This window comes from Adiantum capillus-veneris, chromosome 16, assembly GCF_014529385.1.
Source record: "Adiantum capillus-veneris isolate H3 chromosome 16, ASM1452938v2, whole genome shotgun sequence".
NCBI classification, from domain to species: Eukaryota; Viridiplantae; Streptophyta; class Polypodiopsida; order Polypodiales; family Pteridaceae; genus Adiantum; species Adiantum capillus-veneris.
In genome coordinates, this window is record NC_140946.1 from 126725614 (window position 1) to 126748109 (window position 22496).

Below are 22496 nucleotides of genomic sequence, written 5' to 3' on the forward strand. Positions count from 1 at the left end.
TTTACCACCACATTGCCTAGTGCTCCTGCATGCACAACTCCATTTGCTGCTAATCTGCTCATGCTCGTGCTTTGCACCCGTCCCCTGGCTGCATGCCGACGATAGGCACAAGAAGCACCTCATGCAATGGTGCAAACTACTCAATGCGAGAGAGAGCACCATGCACCTCAACATGAGATTAAAGATTAAAGATTTTCCTCTCTAGTGGGAAACAGTTTGTCCCCCCCTCCTCGGGACTAATTGCTGCCCCCCTCTATCATTCGCTCGAGTCTCGACACGAGAAAAGAGGGGCCATACTCTAATTCCGAGCACATTCAATAATATAATCTTGGAAAATATCTTATCTCGATATCTTTTGTCACCCACTCACTGCCACTAGTAACCTTTTCATGAGTGCCCACTACATCACTAACCATTCAAACATTTTCATCCTTTATTTTAATTTTAAATTACATGAGATTTTTCACTAAGAAAACAGGGAACACATCACTATGGCCTTAGCCCTTTGGGCAGGCCAAAAAGAATACGGTAAGATTCAAGATTTAAAATGTGAGTTTTAGGAAATGAAAACCTTTTGACAATGTAAAGTCAAAATACACATAATAGAAAAAGGTAATTTTAGTGAAGATTAGTTATTTAATAAAAAAATGTTTTTGAAAAAATATTTGGCTTTAATTTTTCAAGAGACTTATTTTAAGACTAATATTGATGTTTTTCATTTAAAAATTTATCAAAGTTTTAAAGAGATTGACCAAACGAAAAACTCTTGCCTATTCATGCGTCGACTTGGGAGAAGGATGTCTCGTGTTCTGTTCATGCATGAAAATAAAGGGATTGTTGTCCACATGAGAGAGAGAGAGAGAGAGAGAGAGAGAGAGAGAGAGAGAGAGAGAGACCATTGCATAGTCTATGTGTGTGTGTGTGTGTGTGTGTGTGAGAGAGAGAGAGAGAGAGAGAGAGAGAGAGAGAGAGAGAGAGAGATCGCCAAGCTCATAGGGATTCCATCTCACCAGGGGATATTTTTAAAAGGTAACTAATATTTTTCATCCGTCGAAAATAAGATAAATGCTTTAGAGCAGGTAAAGTCCCAACAAAAACCAACCCTGACATTGGCACCTCAAATGGGGAGAGACATTTCCCAGTTGACGGGCCTTTTACTAATTGTGGGGTATTTCATTCTTTTAATTTTTAAGAGTGAAAATGTGGGCCCTAAATGCAGGGATTGTTATCCACGTTGTTGAGAGAGAGAGAGAGAGAGAGAGAGAGAGAGAGAGAGAGATTTTATCGTCAAGCTCATAGGGACTCAATCTCACTAGGGGATATTTTTAAAAGGCAGCTAACATTTTTCATCCATTGAAAATGAGATAAATGCCTTAGGGTAGGTAAAATCCCAACAAAAACCAAACCTAACATTGGCACCTCAAATAGGGAGAGACATTTCCCAATTAATGGACCTTTTACCAATTGTGGGGTATTTAATTCTTTTAATTTTTAAGAGTGAACATATGGGCCACAATTAAATGTCTATTTATTCTATGAATTTCGGTAAGCAAGGGTGCCTATCAAAAATCAAAGAGAGAGAGAGAGAGAGAGAGAGAGAGAGAGAGAGAGAGAGAGAGAGAGAGAGAGAGAGAGAGAAATCATAGCCATCTATGCTTTTCTTTAAAGAGATTGAGAAAAAGGAGATCGCTCCCTTGTCCAGATGTCAACTTGGGACCATCTCTTTAGCTACAATGTCAATTTATCAACTACTTTGTCACATTGGCAAGTCATGTGTGTATGCACATATGAGATTACTATCCACCCCAACATATGGGTGTGTGTGTGTGTGTGTGTGTGTGTGTGTGTGAGAGAGAGAGAGAGAGAGAGAGAGAGAGAGAGAGAGAGAGAGAGGTTTGGAGGGGGGGACACAATTGAACTATAGATATTTTGAATGTCATCGTTACTGGATTGGAACAATAGCAAAAGGCCTCGAGATCTATGTGACAAATTTTTGATTCAAGTATATATATATATGTGTGTGTGATTGTATGTGTCACACACACACACACACACACACATACATACATGTGTGTGTGTGTGTAGCTGCTTAAATCTTAACTAATAAGACATAATTGAATTTTTACATTCAAAAGATAGCTGGCCAAGGAATAAATGAACTGATATGTAAAAAAATAACTCAGTATTAGAATTATTTAGGTACAATGATTGTAGGAAAGAGACCCTCTTTCAGTAAAATTAGAAATAGGAGAACTTCCTGGTTCCTCAGTGAGTAATTCATTACAGAAAGGTTGCTTGCCAAAGAAAAGAAATCCATCCAAGATAAGATAGAGTCCTTACTTGCATCCATCCAAACAAAACAACAATTCTGTTAGCCTTGGATGTGGTTTACAGGTATCAATGGACTATATCAGTTGTTATCCATGTCCATCTTATAGATTTTAATTACTTTAGACAAGGTAGTTTATTCATTATGTTAGTAGTTTTTCATATTCCTTTTTAAACTATGGTGGAGTCCATCAAGGGTAACACCAAGAGCCACCGCTTAGTGACTATGTATAAAGAAGCAACTATATACTTACCTTCTTCAATTAGTAGAACCCATGGTATCAAAGGTAAAAAGATGCGAGATCCGATATTTTTTGTTGAACTAGATGTTATAGATGCCTCGTTTTTTTTCACCAACTAATAAGAAAAGATGAGAGTAGTAAAGAGCTTTATCATTTTCTTGCCAGACAGCTTGGAGGCTATACCCAAGCCAAAAAATATCCACTTACCTTCTTTATCCAAAGAGTCATTATCGATTATCTTGACCAATAGTGTTTGGTCATGCGACCATGGCTTATTTCAAAAGTTTTAGAAGAATGTGCTACTACATACTTACCTTCGGAAAAGGATGTCAGGTTATTCCCATATGCAATGTCCGGCATATGAGTTTCAAAATATACTAAGCAACCAGTTAATCATGAAAGACAGAAAGAGAGAGCCCACTGATTTCGCGAACTGTCAGATGGAAAAAAACCAGTAATCACAGCGACAGCAACCTGCTGTTTGTTTTCACCAAGTGGCCCATTGGCCATAATCCCTTGTAGCAACTATTTACACAGTCGGTATACAGTAACAGCCCGCCTTTTGCTTCTTACCCAACAGAAGCCTGAACGGCCATCAATCCAACCTTCATGCTTCATCACCACATACTCACCAACATCTAATGTCATTCATGCACACGCAGAAGTATTGCGCCCTGAGGCCACCCCATAATGTAGACCATGATTATTTTTTATGCACAAGAGGCCCACGGCCCCCCATAGTGTCTAGGCTTTTAGTAGACAAAAAAACCAGTCAAGTTTTGAAAGTTTTTGAAAGTATATGCACCTACAGTGACATAGCCTACAATAAGCCAAAAAGTCGGCCCAACAAGTTCTAGGTCAGGAGCCATTTCTTATGCATATGGCAGGGATGCTCCAATACTTTTTTCACTATATCGAGGCTTTTACGACTATCAGCAACAAGTGTTAATATGCTCAGTTTTTACAAGAAGCCCAAAACAAAGCAAGAGTATGCATACTACTCTACACAATATGCATATTTTTACCAAGCAAGAGGTAGGAAAAACCTTTAGTATGTGTAACAAATGGTGCAGAAAAACAGTAAACTCAGCAGAGGAGGGATTGAACACCTGAGTCACCTCTGAGGAGAGCTCCATTCTCCTTGGTAGTAGCAAGCAGACAGGAAGTGTTTCACAAAATGACTCAACACACCCAATATAGCTAAGTGAGGGGCAGAGATGCGCCTTCACCTGTTTTTATAGCAGGCGAAGGCAAGCCTTTCCTTTGTGCAGTGTCACGGACTCGAGAGAGGAAGGCCACGCTTCACCATGAGTAGGAGATACAGCATCGAGTACCCCACCTATAGTTTTCAATGGAGATCGACAGATTGGGGGGGGGGGGATGAGGGACGCCTTCGCTAATGCCTGAGGGCAGTAGCCATTGATCACGCTTGACAGAGCATCATTACTTAGTAAAGGGCTTGGCCCCCGGTAGTAATCAATAAAAGTTTTTTTGACATACTATGGTCCAGGCAACAGGAGTCTTAAAAAGGAGGGGGGAGGGGGGGGGGGAGGGGGGTTTTTTTTGCGAGTTTTTCTTCATATGCACAGTATACAAGTGTGTGTGTGTGTGTGTGTGTGTGTGTGTATAAGAGAGAGAGAGAGAGAGAGAGAGAGAGAGAGAGAGAGAGAGAGAGAGAGAGAGAGAGAATTGGACACCATAAGAACAACGATAATTTCTCTCAAATATCTATCTATAGGGTCTTGAACTCATGCACACATTTGTGTGTGTGTGTGTGTGTGTGTGTGTGTGTGTGTGAGAGAGAGAGAGAGAGAGAGAGAGAGAGAGAGAGAGAGAGAGAGAGAGAGAGAGAGAGAGAGAGATCTCAACTTATGTGTGCTACCTATGTATCATTCCACTTTTATCATATGCTTCAAATCTTTAATATAAGTTGGGATTCTGTCTATGATGTTAAAATATTCTATAACCTTTTTCATTGACATTAAAAGTTCCCTAAACTCTTGACATGTCCACACATAACCGTCCCCTTCTATTATCACATAGTGCCCAATGAGAGAGGATGCTCGCAACCGAGCATATTAACAAAGAGCGATGGGCTTGTGTGTGTCTCCCTTGACTAGGTGATGTGCCTCTCTCTCTCTCTCTCTCTCTCTCTCTCTCTCTCTCTCTGTGTGTGTGTGTGTGTGTGTGTGTGTGTGTGTGCCCAAGCCCTCAAGACACATGCTCTTGTAGCCAAATCGCCCTTCATTTTGTTGATGTATTCACAATGCACATTTCCTCCCCATTAAGATAGAGAGAAAAATTACTAATAAAAAAAGAAATTTTAGAGAATTTTTTACTATTTTTAGCCGCGTTACTTTTCATGTTAACCTGATTTGAGGTCGGCTAACCTAAACTCTCAATTACTAGGCTTAAGCAAACCTTATCCAAACACTGTTGGCAAGGAGTCCTCCTATTGCATAGCTTGAGAGAGAGAGAGCATTTAACATCACTGTAATAAACAATTGAGCAGAAAATAGTATCTAATGAGTTCTAAGAGGGGGGAGAGAGAGAGAGAGAGAGAGAGAGAGAGAGAGAGAGATTAAAAGAGAGAGAAGAAGAAGAAGTACACAAGAGACCTAAAAAATATGACTGATGAGTTTTGATTTTTAAACGCAAGTGCTTACATGTTTGCATACTTTCTCAAGGAGGAGAGGAGGTTGGGAGTTTAGTATTATTGTATTAACAATCACATTGACCATAAAGTTGAGAGAGAGAGAGAGAGAGAGAGAGAGAGAGAGAGAGAGAGAGAGAGAGAGAGAGAGAGTGATTGTCCTTTAAGGTTAGATTTACCTATGGGACCAAATACAACATGTAGCATGCATAAAGGCTATGGATATAATGGTGACAATTGACAAAATGAATCCATGAAGTTTTCGCGAGAGAAAGAAATGTAGGCCGTGGACTGGCAGGCTAAAATGTAAGAAAATCAAGTTTGATGTGATCAAAAGTTGAGAACTTAAGTGGGATATGATTCTCATGCTCTTAAGTTCTTAAGGGGCATAACGTTGTCAGTTTGTGACACGTACATAGTGGGAACGCATGCTACAAGAGTTATCTTGTAATTTTTTAGATACATAATTATCTTTCCTATAATGTACATATGCATATTTAAGTATAATAATAAGCCTTCTATCTCATCCTATTATTTTTCTAAAGGGTAACCTATTCTTACTTTACCATCAGAAAATACTATGGGAAAAGCATCAATAGCTCCGCCTCTTTAACTTGGGGCAAAAAGCATTGATTCTTTATTTCTACTATCTCATTATCATCTCACACCCTAGCTAGATCCTATATCTAGGGTAAACTCCAATATATATATATTCTATGTATTTTTTATATATTTCTTTTTAAATAGCTACTAGGAGGGAATCATATCCTAGTGGGACACTAGGTGGCATGATTTCAAAGATACACTTATTTTAATGCATTATTGCAAGCATGATTACAAAACTTTGTCAAGGAGCAATGTCATGCTTTCATATGGCATGAGGTGTTCTTTGGAATCAAATGAAAGTCTAGGCTAAGGGGACCACATGAAGACTTTTGCTGCCAGAAATGGACCCTATTTTGATGAATTTTTTACACAAGGTTACAATTCGAATTGGAAAACAATTTTAAAATGAAAATCGTAGCTAATGAGCTGAATTTTCTGTCCCTATTTTTACTTTTTTATTTGGAGCTACGGTTGAGGAGATATAATCAAAATACTGGACCCCAATCTGCCCACATCATGCAGGGACAGCTCATTTCCAACTTTTTCAATTCCTGTTCACACTGGCTCCTCTCTTCTTGTGTAAACCCTTGGGGTTCCCTTCACCTATAAAAGGGGACCTCTTCTTCCTTGAAAAAAAAAACGAAGCATTCAAGCCATTGATGAGAGGAATTCTTGAGGGAGTGAGTAGTAATGCCTAATTGTACTTAGCCATTAACATAAGCCCAAGCCTACACTTTCTCCTAGAGGAAGACTAGCCATTCTTGTACGCTATCCTTGGAAGATCAACTCTAATCAAAGAAGGTGTTGGACTTGGCGTATCAATCAACATTGAATTATCCCCTCTTCTTCTCTCTCCATCACTAATGGTGCCAAAGGGTTTGTCAAGTAAGATGTGTTCTACATTGATGTTTTCTTGATTTCTTGTTGTTTTCTTTTTCATCTCTAATCCGACATATATATATATATATATATATATATATATATATATATATATATATATATGTATCTAATCTCATCTCCTTAACCAAACCTATCTCTCTCATTCTTAGTAATTCATCCTCTCTGCAAATTCTAGGTTCTCTTTTCTACAGGTACATCTCTCCCCGCAGTATCCTTATTGCCTACGGGCAAGAATAGGGCTTGGGAGGGAAACTTCTTATCTCTTCACTTCTCTCATATCTACATTTCTCACATACTATCCTAGATGAATAACCCACATGATGATCATTTCTATCGCTTTCACTCTGTACGATCTATTAGAATTAACGTATGGATTAGCCGTAAAATACACTTTCAACAACGTATAGTGTTTCTCTTCGGCCCTGAAAGGCTCAATGAAATACTTCTATCACCGGATCCCATCATACTACCTCTCATAGACTATAAATTTTCTTTTGACGTAAGCGTAGTTATCTTGCTATGAACCAAGAGGATTTGTACACACAATTAATCCCAATCACTAGACAAAATATATATATTATTGTAAGCACAAAACTACAATTCCGAAGAACAATTCGTAGCCTATTTGGTCAGTCAAGATTGAATACCATTAACTCATCTATTAACCCTTTCATATTACCCATGATACGATATGACCATAGCCTTGATGTTTTCATTTTCGTATTGTTTTGACATTCTCTTTTGTGTTCTTTCTTTGTGTGTGTGAGTGCAAGAGAGAAAGAGTGAGTCTTCTTTGATTGCACTTCTTTCCAAACCCTAATCTTCATGGCATCTATGGTTTAACTCCTTCATATAGTTTTTGTTGAGTTCTCTCACAAAGTCTCACAGCCATAAGCCCGGTGCTTTCCTAGCAAGACCGCAAATTTCTCGACATATTTTTGGTGAACCCAATGCGAAACTGCCAGGGTGAGATTTTGTGGGTAACCATGGGTGATCATGTTGAGCAACAGGGTATGCATTTTGACCCAGCAACAATGCAAATGTTTCAAGCATTTGCAATGTTCATGCAACAACAACATGCCACTGAAAGAAGGGAGATTTCAGCAACGAAGGCCATACAAGCAGTCGTCAATAGAATGAATCAGTTCAATGGCAAAGATGTAACCAAGTACTTACACGAGTATGTGAAGGAGATGGAGCTGCATTGCGTGTCAGAAGGTGAGATGATTCAAAGCTTTGAGCTAGTTGTTGCTCCAGAAATTAGAGAGCATGTTAGGGTAATTAAAGATGGGCATGGGAGAAATTGGGAAGAACTCAAAGTAGCTTTAAAGGAGGAATTTTTCATGGAGGACTCTGAGAGAGTGACCAAAAGGACATTCTTAGAATGGGTAGTCAAGCCAAAGCAAGGACTATCAATAATAGAGCTACTTAGGGAATTTGAGCGGCGCTATGCACAACTCACAAGGACAGAAAGGGCCACACTAGATGCAGAGAAGACATATCTTTTCTTACAAGCTGCAGGTAAAGAGTTTCAAGAAAATTTGGATCTTCTTCTTGAAGATAAAGATGTTGAGCAAGGACTAAAGACCGACTGGAATGAGGTTGAAGGTGCTGTCTCACTGCTTGCCAAACGACAAAGAAGAAGGGACAAGATGGTAGTAAACACTACAAGTCCTTCCACCTCAACTTCTGACAAAATGGTAAAGCCTACTTTTATTGCTCCTAAGTTTGATGAGTCCATGCTAGATGAGCTTGTGAAGGGAATGCGTGACTTGAAGGTGAAGTTTGCAAAGCTTGAAGAAAAAGGCCAACCATCAGGGCCACTTCCTAGGCAAAGACAACAGCCCAAAGAAGGGTTTGTTAATAGATGTATTTGGTGTGATAGTACAGACCATGTAAGAAGGGATTGTGATGATTTAGTGATGCTTTGTCAAAATATGTTGTCTTTTTTAAGGATGGTAAAATCCACTTAAGAGAGACAGGTCTACCCTTGAGAACTAACTTTGGGAACGGGGGAATGCAAACCTTAGTTGAAGATATGGCAACTAACCTTGCCAGCTCTTCAGTTGAGGCAGCTACTTATGGAGTAAAAATTGATCATTTTTGTGATGAAGAGGTGATTGACCATCATGGTCAAATTTCGCCAAATGTCATGCAATTAGCTAAAAAGGTAAAGCTTAAAAAAGAGATTCTACATGAAGCAGGTGATTGCATACGTCTAGAAACAGGATGGAATGATCCAGTGGACTCATTGTCAGTGCATGCCTGCATTACAAAATGCCAACAAAATGAGGCAATTGTAGAAGAGAAGCGTAGACGTGAGAATGCTGATGAAGGACCATCAAAAAGAGCTTCTATAAGTGGGGGAGGAAGCGACTCAATGCCTTCTCAAACACCCTCAACAAAAGGAGCATCTCCACCTGAAGTACTCATGGAGGAGTCTACAATAGGAAAGAAGAAAGAGCCAACAAAAGGAATGACAGATGCAGATTCTCTGCATGAGGATTAGGGTTCTGCAGATGAAGCTATGAATCTTCAAGATTCACAAATCAAAGATAGAAAAGTGTTTGGTTATGCTATACAGGTTGAAGTGACATTAGAGGATAGAGTAGAAGAGCAAGAAACCTCTTCGGATATGGTCTGTGATTGGGGTGATATTTCTTATCTGTGTGAAGATGCAAATAAAGATGCTTGCCATAAAGTGCCTACTATATAGGGTTCTAAGAAATTCGGTTGCATGTAGGTATGCAAACAATATCTGAGGCATAAAAGGGATTTAGGTCTTGTGTCACAGGGTATAAATTGCAAGCAGGTTTGTGAGCATCTATCTGCTATGGATATGAAGGGTATACATGGTGATGCCTTGAAGCAAGAAGAGGATGCTGGCTCTATGCTGACACCAGAGTCATGTAATGAAGAAGTGTTCTCCCTATATAAGTGGAGACATGATTCAGTTGAAGATAATTTAGCGATGGGTCAAAAAAGAAGAAGGGGTGAAGATATTGTGTCAGAGACTAACTCCAAGGCGGTTTTTGAGCAGTCGGTTACAAGTGACCGGGAGCATACCTACCAGGATGATTTGGAGAGGGAATTAAACACCATATTTGAGAGGTATGCAAAGTTTTATGATGTAAAGCTGGAGAGGTATTTGGTAAAAGGTGAGAGAATTGATGAGAGGTTTACCATGCATATTTTTGAGGTTTCTCTCGATGTTGAGAAAGGCTATCTAGAGGATTCTTTTGAGAATGAAGATGCAGATTCAGACTTCTATGCGAAAGAGGTACATATGGATTTAGAGGTTGGTGAGAAGGTTAAAGTGCAGTTTCAAAAATCTTTCAAGTATATTATCGGAAGCCTGGAAGTGTTTTTTGAAGAGGAGGATGAGGAACTTATGTCTCTACTTCATGAAGATTTTGCCCATAATGGAGATTTGTTACAAATGTTTTGTAGACAGATGTATATAACAATTTCTTCTGATCCGAGAGGAATTAAAAGATGCGGAGAATCTCAATGCTTAGTACAATACAAGTTTTGAGTTACCCATATGATCGTGGAGGAGGTCATGGGATGACAGGGGATACAATTTCTTTTACAAGTTACCATGAGGTTGGCACATGCCGGAGGATGTGCACGTTCAGAGGAGGTGGATGTCCTTGGGTTCCTCAACTTCGTCTTCAATGTTGAGGATTGAAATCATTTGGATGGGAATTATGTCGTAGCCATCCTCATTGCAAAATTGAGTAGGCATAGATGTATTCACACAGACATCCATTGTCGCTAAAATTTGACTCCACTTGAATGGCTCAAACAAATGCTCAGGAAATGATTCAGGTACATAGGCTTTGTGTGTGCAGTTCCTTTCTAGGTACATTCTTTTCGTCTTAAGCTTCCATTTTCTGAAGCTCCACATATCCAAATAGGAGTGTCTTTGTTTAGCCAGGATGGGAGTTTAGTTTCAGCCGAAGAGACTGAATCAAATTCTTGGATGGGTGTTTTCAAGACATCTCTATAAATGTGATCTTATGTATTTTTCTTATATTTCTTTTGAAATAGCTACTAGGAAGGAATCATATCCTAGTGGGACACTAGGTGGCATGATTTCAAAGATACACTTATTTTAATGCATTATTGCAAGCATGATTACAAAACTTTGTCAAGGAGCAATGTCATGCTTTCATATGGCATGAGGTGTTCTTTGGAATCAAATGAAAGTATAGGCTAAGGGGACCACATGAAGACTTTTGCTGCCAGAAATGGACCCTATTTTGATGAATTTTTTATACAAGGTTACAATTCGAATTGGAAAACAATTTTAAAATGAAAATCGTAGCTAATGAGCTGAATTTTCTGTCCCTATTTTTACTTTTTTATTTGGAGCTACGGTTGAGGAGATATAATCAAAATACTGGACCCCAATCTGCCCACATCATGCAGGGACAGCTCATTTCCAACTTTTTCAATTCCTGTTCACACTGGCTCCTCACTTCTTGTGTAAACCCTTGGGGGTTCCCTTCACCTATAAAAGGGGACCTCTTCTTCCTTGAAAAAAAAAAACGAAGCATTCAAGCCATTGATGAGAGGAATTCTTGAGGGAGTGAGTAGTAATGCCTAATTGTACTTAGCCATTAACATAAGCCCAAGCCTACACTTTCTCCTAGAGGAAGACTAACCATTCTTGTACGCTATCCTTGGAAGATCAACTCTAATCAAAGAAGGTGTTGGACTTGGCGTATCAATCAACGTTGAATTATCCCCTCTTCTTCTCTCTCCATCAATAATGGTGCCAAAGGGTTTGTCAAGTAAGATGTGTTCTACATTGATGTTTTCTTGATTTCTTGTTGTTTTCTTTTTCATCTCTAATCCGACATATATATATATATATATATATATATATATATATATATATATATATATATATATATGTATCTAATCTCATCTCCTTAACCAAACCTATCTCTCTCATTCTTAGTAATTCATCCTCTCTGCAAATTCTAGGTTCTCTTTTCTACAGGTACATCTCTCCCCGCAGTATCCTTATTGCCTACGGGCAAGAATAGGGCTTGGGAGGGAAACTTCTTATCTCTTCACTTCTCTCATATCTACATTTCTCACATACTATCCTAGATGAATAACCCACATGATGATCATTTCTATCGCTTTCACTCTGTACGATCTATTAGAATTAACGTATGGATTAGCCGTAAAATACACTTTCAACAACGTATAGTGTTTCTCTTCGGCCCTGAAAGGCTCAATGAAATACTTCTATCACCGGATCCCATCATACTACCTCTCATAGACTATAAATTTTCTTTTGACGTAAGCGTAGTTATCTTGCTATGAACCAAGAGGATTTGTACACACAATTAATCCCTATCACTAGACAAAATATATATATTATGGTAAGCACAAAACTACAATTCCAAAGAACAATTCGTAGCCTATTTGGTCAGTCAAGATTGAATGCCATTAATTCATCTATTAACCCTTTCATATTACCCATGATACGATATGACCATAGCCTTGATGTTTTCATTTTCGTATTGTTTTGACATTCTCTTTTGTGTTCTTTCTTTGTGTGTGTGAGTGCAAGAGAGAAAGAGTGAGTCTTCTTTGATTGCACTTCTTTCCAAACCCTAGTCTTCATGGCATCTATGGTTTAACTCCTTCATATAGTTTTTGTTGAGTTCTCTCACAAACTCTCACAGCCATAAGCCCGGTGCTTTCCTGGCAAGACCGCAAATTTCTCGACAATGTGTATACATAAAGAGCTCTCCTACACTACCTCAATGTCCGATCTCACATTTAAGGGAATAGGAGCTAAGCCAAATGGTTGGTGTTGTGTAGATTGTGCGTAATGAAATAGGCTCAACCATGTATATGGTTGAACACAGTCTGCTCTCTCAAAGAGGAACACGCTTTTGTAATTTTGGAAGAGAGGGAGAGAGATATTAATGGCATGCATGATTTTAGGTCACAGCCTCAATTTTGCACGTCGATGTCCTTCAGATTAGCATAATGGGTGGAAAAAAATCTTGCAAAAATAAACAATTGAGCAACCTTGTTTTGCTTTCATTTCTATCACATTTTAAGTTGAATATGGCATGAAAGTGTACATGAAAAAATAGTGTGCACCTTATTGTAGTAAGCTACCTATGCATTGTTATGATTAGGTGACGATGTACACTGTTACCATGCTTGGGCACAAAACATAGATAGAGATGCAAACGAGGCAATTAGAGAGCAACATAGATGGAATGGTCAATCAAATTCTTGATATTAAAAGAAAGCCAACTCATCTCTTTGAAACTTGAAGCTCTCGTGGGGTATATTGGAAACTATGAGCTGTAATCTTTTCACAACTCCACTCTTAGACATGAAAAGTTTTATGATAACATAGTGAAGCATTTTTGGGCCTTCATATTTTAAAACTTGATGACTTACCCAATTTGTACTTTTGGACTTGGTGGAAAATAAGAGAGTGGAGTAGATACATTGAATCGAATTGTGTTTCCATTGTTGAAACCGATTCTAAAACCCACTCCATCTTTTCACACCATGCTAACTTATGTGATCTGCATAATCAAGCTTGGTAGCATTGCTAGACAAAGATAGACTAAAAGGAGGACTCTCTCTCTCTCTCTCTCTCTCTCTTTCTCTCTCTCTCTCTATCAATAGAAGTAGAGCACTCCTAAGTTTTTTGAGCAAGGGCTAGCACCTCATAAAAAATCTCGTGAAAAATAATGTCTATGAGAAGCTCCCAAGCTTGGTATCAAAGAATAATTTGCGGCATTTTACATATATTCATGTTTGTTAGAATCTATCAAGAGATCGCATCATGCATCACTTTTGGAAATGCGAGAGACTATACATGTAGAGACAGAGTATTGATAGTGTTCCACTTGGAATAGAAGATAGCCATATGAGAATAGAGGTGATATTTGTGGTATTTTACATATATTCACGTTTGTTAGAATCTATCAAGAGATTGCGTCATGATTTACTTTTAGAAATGCGATAGATTATACATGTAGGAAGAGACTATTGATAGTGTTCCACTTGAAAGAGAAGATAGCCCTTTGAGAACAGAGGTGTTGTTTCTTTGACCGCAGCAACGCGCGCATCACATACTAGTTACATTTAAAAAGGCTTGTTAGTTCTTACATTCTGCAAAGGCTATCATTTTTTACAATATTACCTTTTACTTTTGCATTTTAGATTAGATGTTTTGTAAGGTGTTTTTTGAAATGAACCAGGGAATGACATGTGGACACCCTCTCCTTCCTTGAAGATTTTAAGTTGCATTGTAAAGAGTATAGATGTGTGTGTGTGTGTGTGTGTATACATATATGTATATGTATGTATATATGTATATATATATGTGTGTGTGTATAAGTGTGTGTATGTATCTATAGAATTTACTAGAATTATGCGAGGTGAAGCTTCACTTTAACATTCTAAAACAATAAAATGCAAAAAAAAAGTCAAGACATGCCAGGATGTGAGATGAAAGGTGAAATAAAAGGATCCATTTACTAATTTAAAATTAAAATAACATTTAGGGTATTTTTGAATCATCATTGAAAACATTGAAAATGTGGTTAACTCAACTCTCCTATGAAGCTTTTTTTAAAAAGCCAGAAAAGTGAGACAACTATTCATGATAACGAAAAGCAATGCAAAACAATCTGCTTTTTTGGTCCAAAATCAAACAGACAGGAAAAAGTGAGAAAACTATTCATGATAATGAAAAACGGTTAAGTGGAACCCATCAATCCTTTTGAAATTTAGACTACCTTGGGCCCATGGATACCAAGGCTTGTTTTAGGAAGCCAATTAGATGAAATTTCCAAACTGTGTATGTACTATTTTAATTGGAGGATTCGAAGGGTCCGTAATATATTGTGATATCACGTGCTACCCAGCCTGTGACTATGGCAGATATTATTCGTAGGATCTGATGGGTCACAGGATCTCTGCCCCTCGTTCAAAAATAAGAGTTATAATAAGTAGCATTAAAATGGACGGTAGCGCAGCAGCATCTCTTCTATTGGAAGGTCCGATGATGGTACCAAGTCACGGTGTTCGATTCCACAGAGGCGCCTTCAGAATCTGATGGTTGATACGTCCAAAACCCAAAGAATATTGGTGCCCGAAATCCCAAATAAAAAAATAATGCGACTTCTATTATTATCTATGTGTATATATATTGTGGTGTGTGGGTCTCGTAGGTGTGTCCGACCACCTAGTGTGAGAGGACACTAGTAGGTTCTTGGCATATGTAACCAACTCTCTTCTCCCTATAAAAGAGGTTGCCTAGTGTGGGAGGAGAGTAGTAGGTTCTTGGCATATGTAACCAACTCTCTTCTCCCTATAAAAGAGGCTGCCAACTCGTAGAGAGGCAAGCTAGTTTGGAGCACATCTCTCTCTCTTCTTGTGCACACCACATTGGTGGAGTTGACGGGAAAATACAGAGGTAGTTAGAGTCTTCTTGATCTTGGAGCTTCTTGCTTCATTCAGTGATGGCGTACTCCATAGAGCTCGATTAGCAGCTACTGGAGTCTCTCGAGATTCTACAACAATCGTGAAGCCGTCCCTCAGCTCGCTAAACATCAGAAACAAAGGAGGCGTCCAAGCCATCTCTGCTAGAGTCTAGCAGATCAAGAAGTTCAGTGGGACTTCCTGCTTCCTTGAGCAACAGCAGTGTAGCCCTTTCTTTCAGCCGGTGGGTCATTCCTTTTCTGTGGAGCCCTTCAATATTGTTGATTGCCAACGCAAGAGACCCTAACTGCAACCCATTGCAGTAATATTGCCGTCACTTCAGCTCTGGTACATAGTAGGACTCTCGTACTATCGAGCCTGCCAACATCGCTTCTCTCCATCAAGAGCATTCACGACTTGTGGACTCTTCGCCCCACACGGGCGCTTCCCCTGCAACCCACTGCACATGCTTTCGCCTATCTATTTCCAGCCGCCTACGAGCCTTGCATGCCTGCGCAGAGTTGCGCCCTTCAGTATCACAACACACCCCAGCTGCTCTTGCTGCGACGATTGCTACTGCTGCTCCTATTGCATCGGCTACAACACTCACGAAGATAGCAACTCCAACGAATTAGGCAGCACCTAAAAGGAAGCCCTGAAGAAAATTGCTATAATTACACTTGCTTGATCTGCTGCTACGTACAGACTTCTAAAAGCCTCCGATTCAATCTATAGATGGGACATTCTGCTACAATTTATGGTATTAAATGACTAGAATCTCTTGCGCCACCCCTCTGTAGCAGTTTTGGCGTGCTGCTCTTTAGTTGCACTTGCCAGATTCGTTACTATTGTTGAAGCTTCTTACTTTGTTTCATTGCCCAACCTACACAAAATTGAGCAAGGTTTCTAAAACCTTAAGAATTGTGGAACAAAGATGCAAGAAAGCCCGCTCAAAGCAATGGCCCATTTGTTAATGCTTTTGGATTTTTGTGAGTGTTTCTTGCAACATCCAACAACCCATCTCATGGGATATTTTGTTCTCTTGGTTTACAAGTGGTTTGCTGCAGTTTTGTCGCAGAGGTGCCCGATTTTTTCGCTTGCATAGTCGTGATGCAAAATTCTAGCTCCGCAGCTCAACTTTTCTTTATGTGTTTGGTGATAGTCAGTTTTTCTCATTAGTTCATTCTACACTCTAGTTTTGTTGAATAATCCCTTACCATCACACCAAGCTCCTTTGGGAAGGATGTATGTCACCAAAAACATTGCATCCCTTGTCGCCCCCAGTCGTTCCTTGGCTTGCCCATTACATTGGGATAGCGACCTGATGTTTGCATGAGCGAGATGTATGAGTTCCATTCCTTGATAATGTCGGCATGATGACGAGTCTAGAGATGTATGAGTTCCATGCCTTGATTATGTCAGCATGATGACGAGTTCAGCCCCCGAGTTCAGTCCCCTAGTCCCTAAGCTCTTGTAAAATCACTCCCCCCACATGAGGTGTTGGAGTTGATGGAGTCCCTTCAGTCATGTCGAGTCCCTTCCAAGTCTAAACTTGTAAAAAGATGTCCATCTTTTTCTCCCTAAGAGGGGAGGTGTGATGTGTGGGTGTTGTAGGTGTGTCCGACCACCTAGTGTGAGAGGACACTAGTAGGTTCTTGGCATATGTAACCAACTCTCTTCTCCCTATAAAAGAAGCTGCCTAGTGTGAGAGGACACTAGTTGGTTCTTGGCATATGTAACCAACTCTCTTCTCCCTATAAAAGAGGCTGCCTAGTGTGAGAGGACACTAGTTGGTTCTTGGCATATGTAACCAACTCTCTTCTCCCTATAACAGAGGATGCCTACTCATAGAGAGGCAAGCTAGTTTGGCTAGCACACCTCTCTCTCTTCTTTCTCTTCTTGTGCACACCACAATATAATAAAAATTCATATCAGCAGGGCGCTAATATGAAGTCCCTTGTTATTAGCCCATCACCTGCAGCGCCGTTCTCAAAAGCTCATGTGCGCGCAGGAGCTGCAGGAGCAGCTCCAATTCATGGATCGGGCGAAAATCTGTCGGTCGCTGCTAATTCTCACTCTATCCTCCATCACAGCAGTTCCATTCGGCCTGCACCTGCAACTGCCGATGTCAGCTGCGCCGCCTTGTCGCTGCCTACTGTACGTACTAGCTCTCCTTCAGTTCAGCTGTCGGAATCCCTCAAGGACTCCATTCATAAATTGCAGATCCTTGACGTCCTTTGCCTTGCTGACGCTGAAGCTTCCACCTCTCTCATCTCTGCCCCACACCCCTCTAACCTCAACCTCGCCTTCCTTCTGCACCGAGAACTCGACCGAATGCGCGCCGGTGGTGGCCACGCGGCAGCACTTGCCATATGCAACGTAGCTGATACCCTCATCACCTGCTTGCTCTCTCCTCCTCAGCTCCAGCCGTCCGTGGATCCTCGCATTCAGCTCCGGAGAAACTCCTTTCCGGTGCTGGAAACCCCTCCCACACCCTGCCCCGTCACGTCCGGCACCCTCCCTGCCGATCTCAACGGCGCTTACATCCGCAACGGCCCCAATCCCGCCCACCTCCACAACGGAGAAGGCTTTCATCTCTTCGACGGCGATGGCATGCTCCACTGCGTCAGTTTCCACCATGGATCAGTTCCCACTTACAGCGCGCGCTATGTCAAAACCTCGCGCTTCCTGCAGGAGGAAGCAGCAGGGCGGCCTCTTTTTCCAAAGTTTTTTGGTTCGCTCTCATGCGTCTTCGGCATGGCTCGGGCGGCGGTGATGCTACTGAGGGCGAGGTTGGGGCTGCTGGACTTATCGCAAGGGTCGGGCCTGTCCAACACGAACGTGGGTTTCCTCAGGGGCAAGGTGCTCTCCATATCGGAGGAGGACTTACCCTATGTTATCAAGGTCACGGAGGCTGGAGATCTGGTGTCGCAGGGGCGGCTGGAGATGCCGGGAAGGAGAAGCATATGCACGCACCCCAAGTTCGACCCAGAGACGGGGGACATGTATGCCTTCAGCTACCCGGATCCATCCATGCCGCGTTTCAGCATTTTCACGGTGAGGGCAGAAGCAGGTGGCGATGGCGGCGGAGAGGTCCTCCCGGTGCCGGGGCTGCTGGACCTGCCCATCGTCCACGATTTCGCCATGACGAGAAAGTACATTATCTTTCCAGATTCTGAGCTGGTGATGAGTCCGCTAGCATTCGTGCGCGGGGAGGGAGTTGCGAAGAGGGACCCGCAGAAAGTGGCCAGGTTCTGCGTGCTGCCGCGCGATATATTCGACCGCCCACACCAGGCTGCCCAGGAGGCGCGCTGGTTCGATGCCCCTGGCTGCAACGCCATGCATTACCTCAACGCTTGGGACGATGAGGAGTCGCATGAGGTTGTGCTGATTGCGCCAGTGGTCTCGCAAGTAGACGATGCTCTTAGCCTTACGGGTGTTTTCTCCACCGTATCCGAGATCCGGCTTAACACAAAGACGGGAGAAGTCACCTCTCGGAAGCTCTGTGCAGGTGGCTTGGAGTTGGGCACAATGAATTACAGGTGCCCCGCTCTCATCTCTTTGCATCTATCAATATTCATACGCACATAGCACTCATGTGCCAATTATGATATACATGCCATATAAATATAAACAATATGCATACGCCATATTTAATCCATCACGCACAAATAACACATATATCAAAGTATGCCATACATATATGCACACATACCATAGTAGGAAAGGGGGGGGGGGGGGGGGGGGGGGGGGGGGGGGGGGGGAGAGAGAGAGAGAGAGAGAGAGAGAGAGAACATGACGTTGAATGACACTCTCCAATGTATATTTTAATAGGTATGCAGGATCCAAGTCTAGATATGCCTACTTTGCGGAGGGGAGTTGCTTTCCACATGCAAAGACAGCTGTGGTGAAAGTGGATGTTCAAGCCGGTCGCATTGTTGCACGAAGAACATTTACGGTAAGGTGTAGCACTAGTGAACCTTGTTTTGTGCCACGTCGTCAATTTTGTGTGAATGAGGATGCCTTAGCTCATGATCAAACTGTGAGCTTCAATGCCGATTCTCACCACAACAATAACTCTTATGTTTCTCAAGAGTTAGATGAAGATGATGGGTATTTGTTGTGCTTTCTCCACAACAACAACTCGAATTGCTCTGAGCTACTAGTGATGAATGCGATGAATGACTTATCTCCACCTTTGGAGGTCATTTCCTCTATTAAACTCCCCACACGAGTTCCTTTTGGCCTTCATGGTTTCTTTGTGAGGGATGATCAATTAGACATGCAAAATCCTTAAGTAGATCCTATATTACATGTGAAATGTTTGTGAATATATATTTACTCTACATATCAAAGATCACACAACGTCCATTCATCAAGCCCATGATCACAAATATCGCTAACCATGCAACAATGCTTAACCTAGATCAATAGCCTAATAGGACATAAAAGTTTCCTTTTTAGTGTTTTGAAAAAAAAAAGTACTCCTACAAGGCTTGTTACTTTTTGGAATTTCTTGCTTGAGCTCGAAACTCAAAGGCCATGTCTTATGGGAAAAAAAGTAATATCCAAAATTCCCCAATATTTGGTGATGGTAAGCTTCCAACATAAATGTAATATAGCTCCATTTTACCCGAAACAAAGAATTCTAATACAATTTGATCTTATTATAGGCAATATAGGGGATTTTCTAAACCGCTAAACTATTTTTTGCACAACGTTCAATGGGTTGGTGATCAAAATCTATGGTTGTTGAAACCCCTCAATGCTTTATTCTAGTTATCATATGGCCAAAAAGTATGTGTTTCCTTGATACACTTTGGTACTTTAGATTCATAATCATCATAGAAAGCATAAACATTTGTGTCGTTGAGAAAGTTTTGGACACACTTTAGTATTTTACATTCATATCTCATCATAAAAAGCGTAAAAATTTGTCTCTCTAGAAAAGTTTCACTATGAAAATCTCTAATTGTTTACCGCGTTTTGTAAAAATAAAGTCCAAAATTAGTTGGAGAGGGAAGAGAGAGAAGGGTAGTGGTTCTGTTTTTGCATTTTAAATATTATCGCGATTATTTCCATGACTATTACCGCGAAAGTTACCTTTGTTATTATCGCTCGCCTCAAATTTTGGTGTTTCACTCCTCTTAATAAAAATTAAAGAACATTATATGAAATTTTTAAATTATAAAAAAAGAGATATGAAAACATGGAACAATAGTTAGCTATGTGGGATTAAATTAGTTACAACTAAACAAATCACTATCACTTGATTAACGTAATTTAGCATGCTTCATAAAATTAAACAGAGGAAGAGGGGGAAGAGAGAGATGAATGGATGACACGATCAAAAAATTTCATAATTTAAACTATACAAAATGTTTATGAAACATCTTTCAAAGGATCCCTACAAGAAGCATCATCCAATTCTAAGCCCATGGCTCTTAAATCAATAAAGAGAGAAATAGGATTATCATTTGTGGATGTGTTGGTTTCATAATCTTTGAATTCGTCATCCTCCATCTCATCATCTTCAATCATCCTCGCTAAGACTTCGGCCACCGGGCTTGATTCATTGGTCTCCCTCTCCTTTGTCTCCCTCTTATCCAAAGTAGGAGGTGGAAGAGGGTCGAAGATGGTCTTCACTTCATTAGTGCCAAAAACGGTTCTCCCCCGAGGTGTTATGGGAATTACGAACCAAAGTTTTGATTGGTGGATTGCTAGGATATAGATGACCTATAGAATACAAACTCAAAGTGAGTAACATTGGTATAATTAATGTTACAAGCAAATAAGAATAAAAAAGGTAGTCACTCACCTGCTCACAATTGCTTGACAAAAGTAAATTGTCATACCTCCTTGTGTGATGCATACTAGAGTCCACCATGTAGAGGCCATTCTCGTGTCATCTACACACATTTGCAAATCACTTGCACTTGAAGATGAAGGTATGAAAGGTTCTAAAATTAACCTTTAGTATCTTTTCAATAGTTCCACAGTACCTGGCTTCATCACTATATGTGTCAAAGTCGCCCATGATATTGCCACATTCCATGGTGGTTCTACGCTCGTCAACGTGTCACATACGAAAGTGACGATCCTTTGACCACATAGAGTTAAAGGAAAGGCACTAAAAAATAGAAAAATATCTTTTATCAATTACAAAGATAAAATCAAGAAAAAACTATACAATATATATGGTTTAGGTATATGAGGACTCTACCTTTGATACATAGCCTCATGCATACTCCCATTCCTTGTCGTTGATATCTTCTCCACATGCTTTTGCTTCGGTAATTCTCTCATGAATCCACTCCGCACTAATGAGATTTGGGAAACATGCAAGGTGTCTAGGCTGTGGGGGTGCCCTCCTTCCTCCATGTACTTGTTTTCATGCTTCTCTCTCTTGCAAATGTCTTGCCTTTGCCATTGTCCACAAGTCCACCCACTTGGTCATAACCTTTGCATTGAGAATATTAAAGTTATTGACCACTCGGCATAGATACATATCCATGTTAAATAATTTTTCCTTTCCACTTGGCAAGTGTGAAGTCATCCTTGCATCCTCCTCGTTTGACCACATGTGAGGCATCAATTGAAGGATCAACTTGTGTCAAATACTCTGAGATGTAAACAAATGCCTCTTGCATGATCCACCCTTCGGCCATACATGCCTCTAGTTGAGACTGTAGCTGCATAAAATCAAGCATCTTGTGCCTATTAGGAGACTTCAATCCATACAATTGAATGCTTCCACCTTTCTTCGCTTTTCTGAAAGATCCCTTTAGCGACCTCATGTATCCTGTTCGTGTGCAAATAGACGTAATGGTACCCTTCACTTTGTCTAATTCTTCTTTGCCTAGCATCCATGATGCTTTAGGAAGCACAATCTTCCCATTGGGGGACACGGCATGGAGTAGCAGAGGCGGGGAGGCGTTTCAAGACCCTCAAATCCTCCCTCGTCCCCAGTGAGTTCTTCTTCTCACTTTGTCTAATTCTTCTTTGGCTAGAATCCATGGTGCTTTAGGAAGCACAATCTTTCCATTGGGGGACATGGCGTGGAGTAACAGAGACAGAGAGATGTTTCAAAAGCCTCAAATCCTCCCTCGCCCCTAGTGAGTTCTTCTTGCCAATAATGTGGTCCCACAAGGTGTGGGCTACATTCTTGAATATGTGCATGGGATCCAAGAGGTGTTGTATTTTAAGTCCTTCCAATATGGAATCCTTCAAAATATAGAATACCTTGATCGACATACCTTTTGGTGGAGTACTTGGAGCCGGATTGT

At 40.6% G+C, this 22496-nt stretch overlaps 1 protein-coding gene across 1 annotated transcript; it reads left to right on the forward strand.

The window, feature by feature from the left end:
• Window positions 1–17034: 17034 nt before the first annotated feature.
• Window positions 17035–19853, forward strand: LOC147439834 (zeaxanthin 7,8(7',8')-cleavage dioxygenase, chromoplastic-like). The gene is made up of 2 exons (XM_086484413.1): window positions 17035–18752; window positions 19045–19853. Exons 1-2 carry the CDS (start codon window positions 17158–17160, stop codon window positions 19505–19507), a joined length of 2058 nt encoding a protein of 685 aa, XP_086340539.1. The 5' UTR covers window positions 17035–17157; the 3' UTR covers window positions 19508–19853.
• The last annotated feature ends 2643 nt before the right edge of the window (window positions 19854–22496 follow it).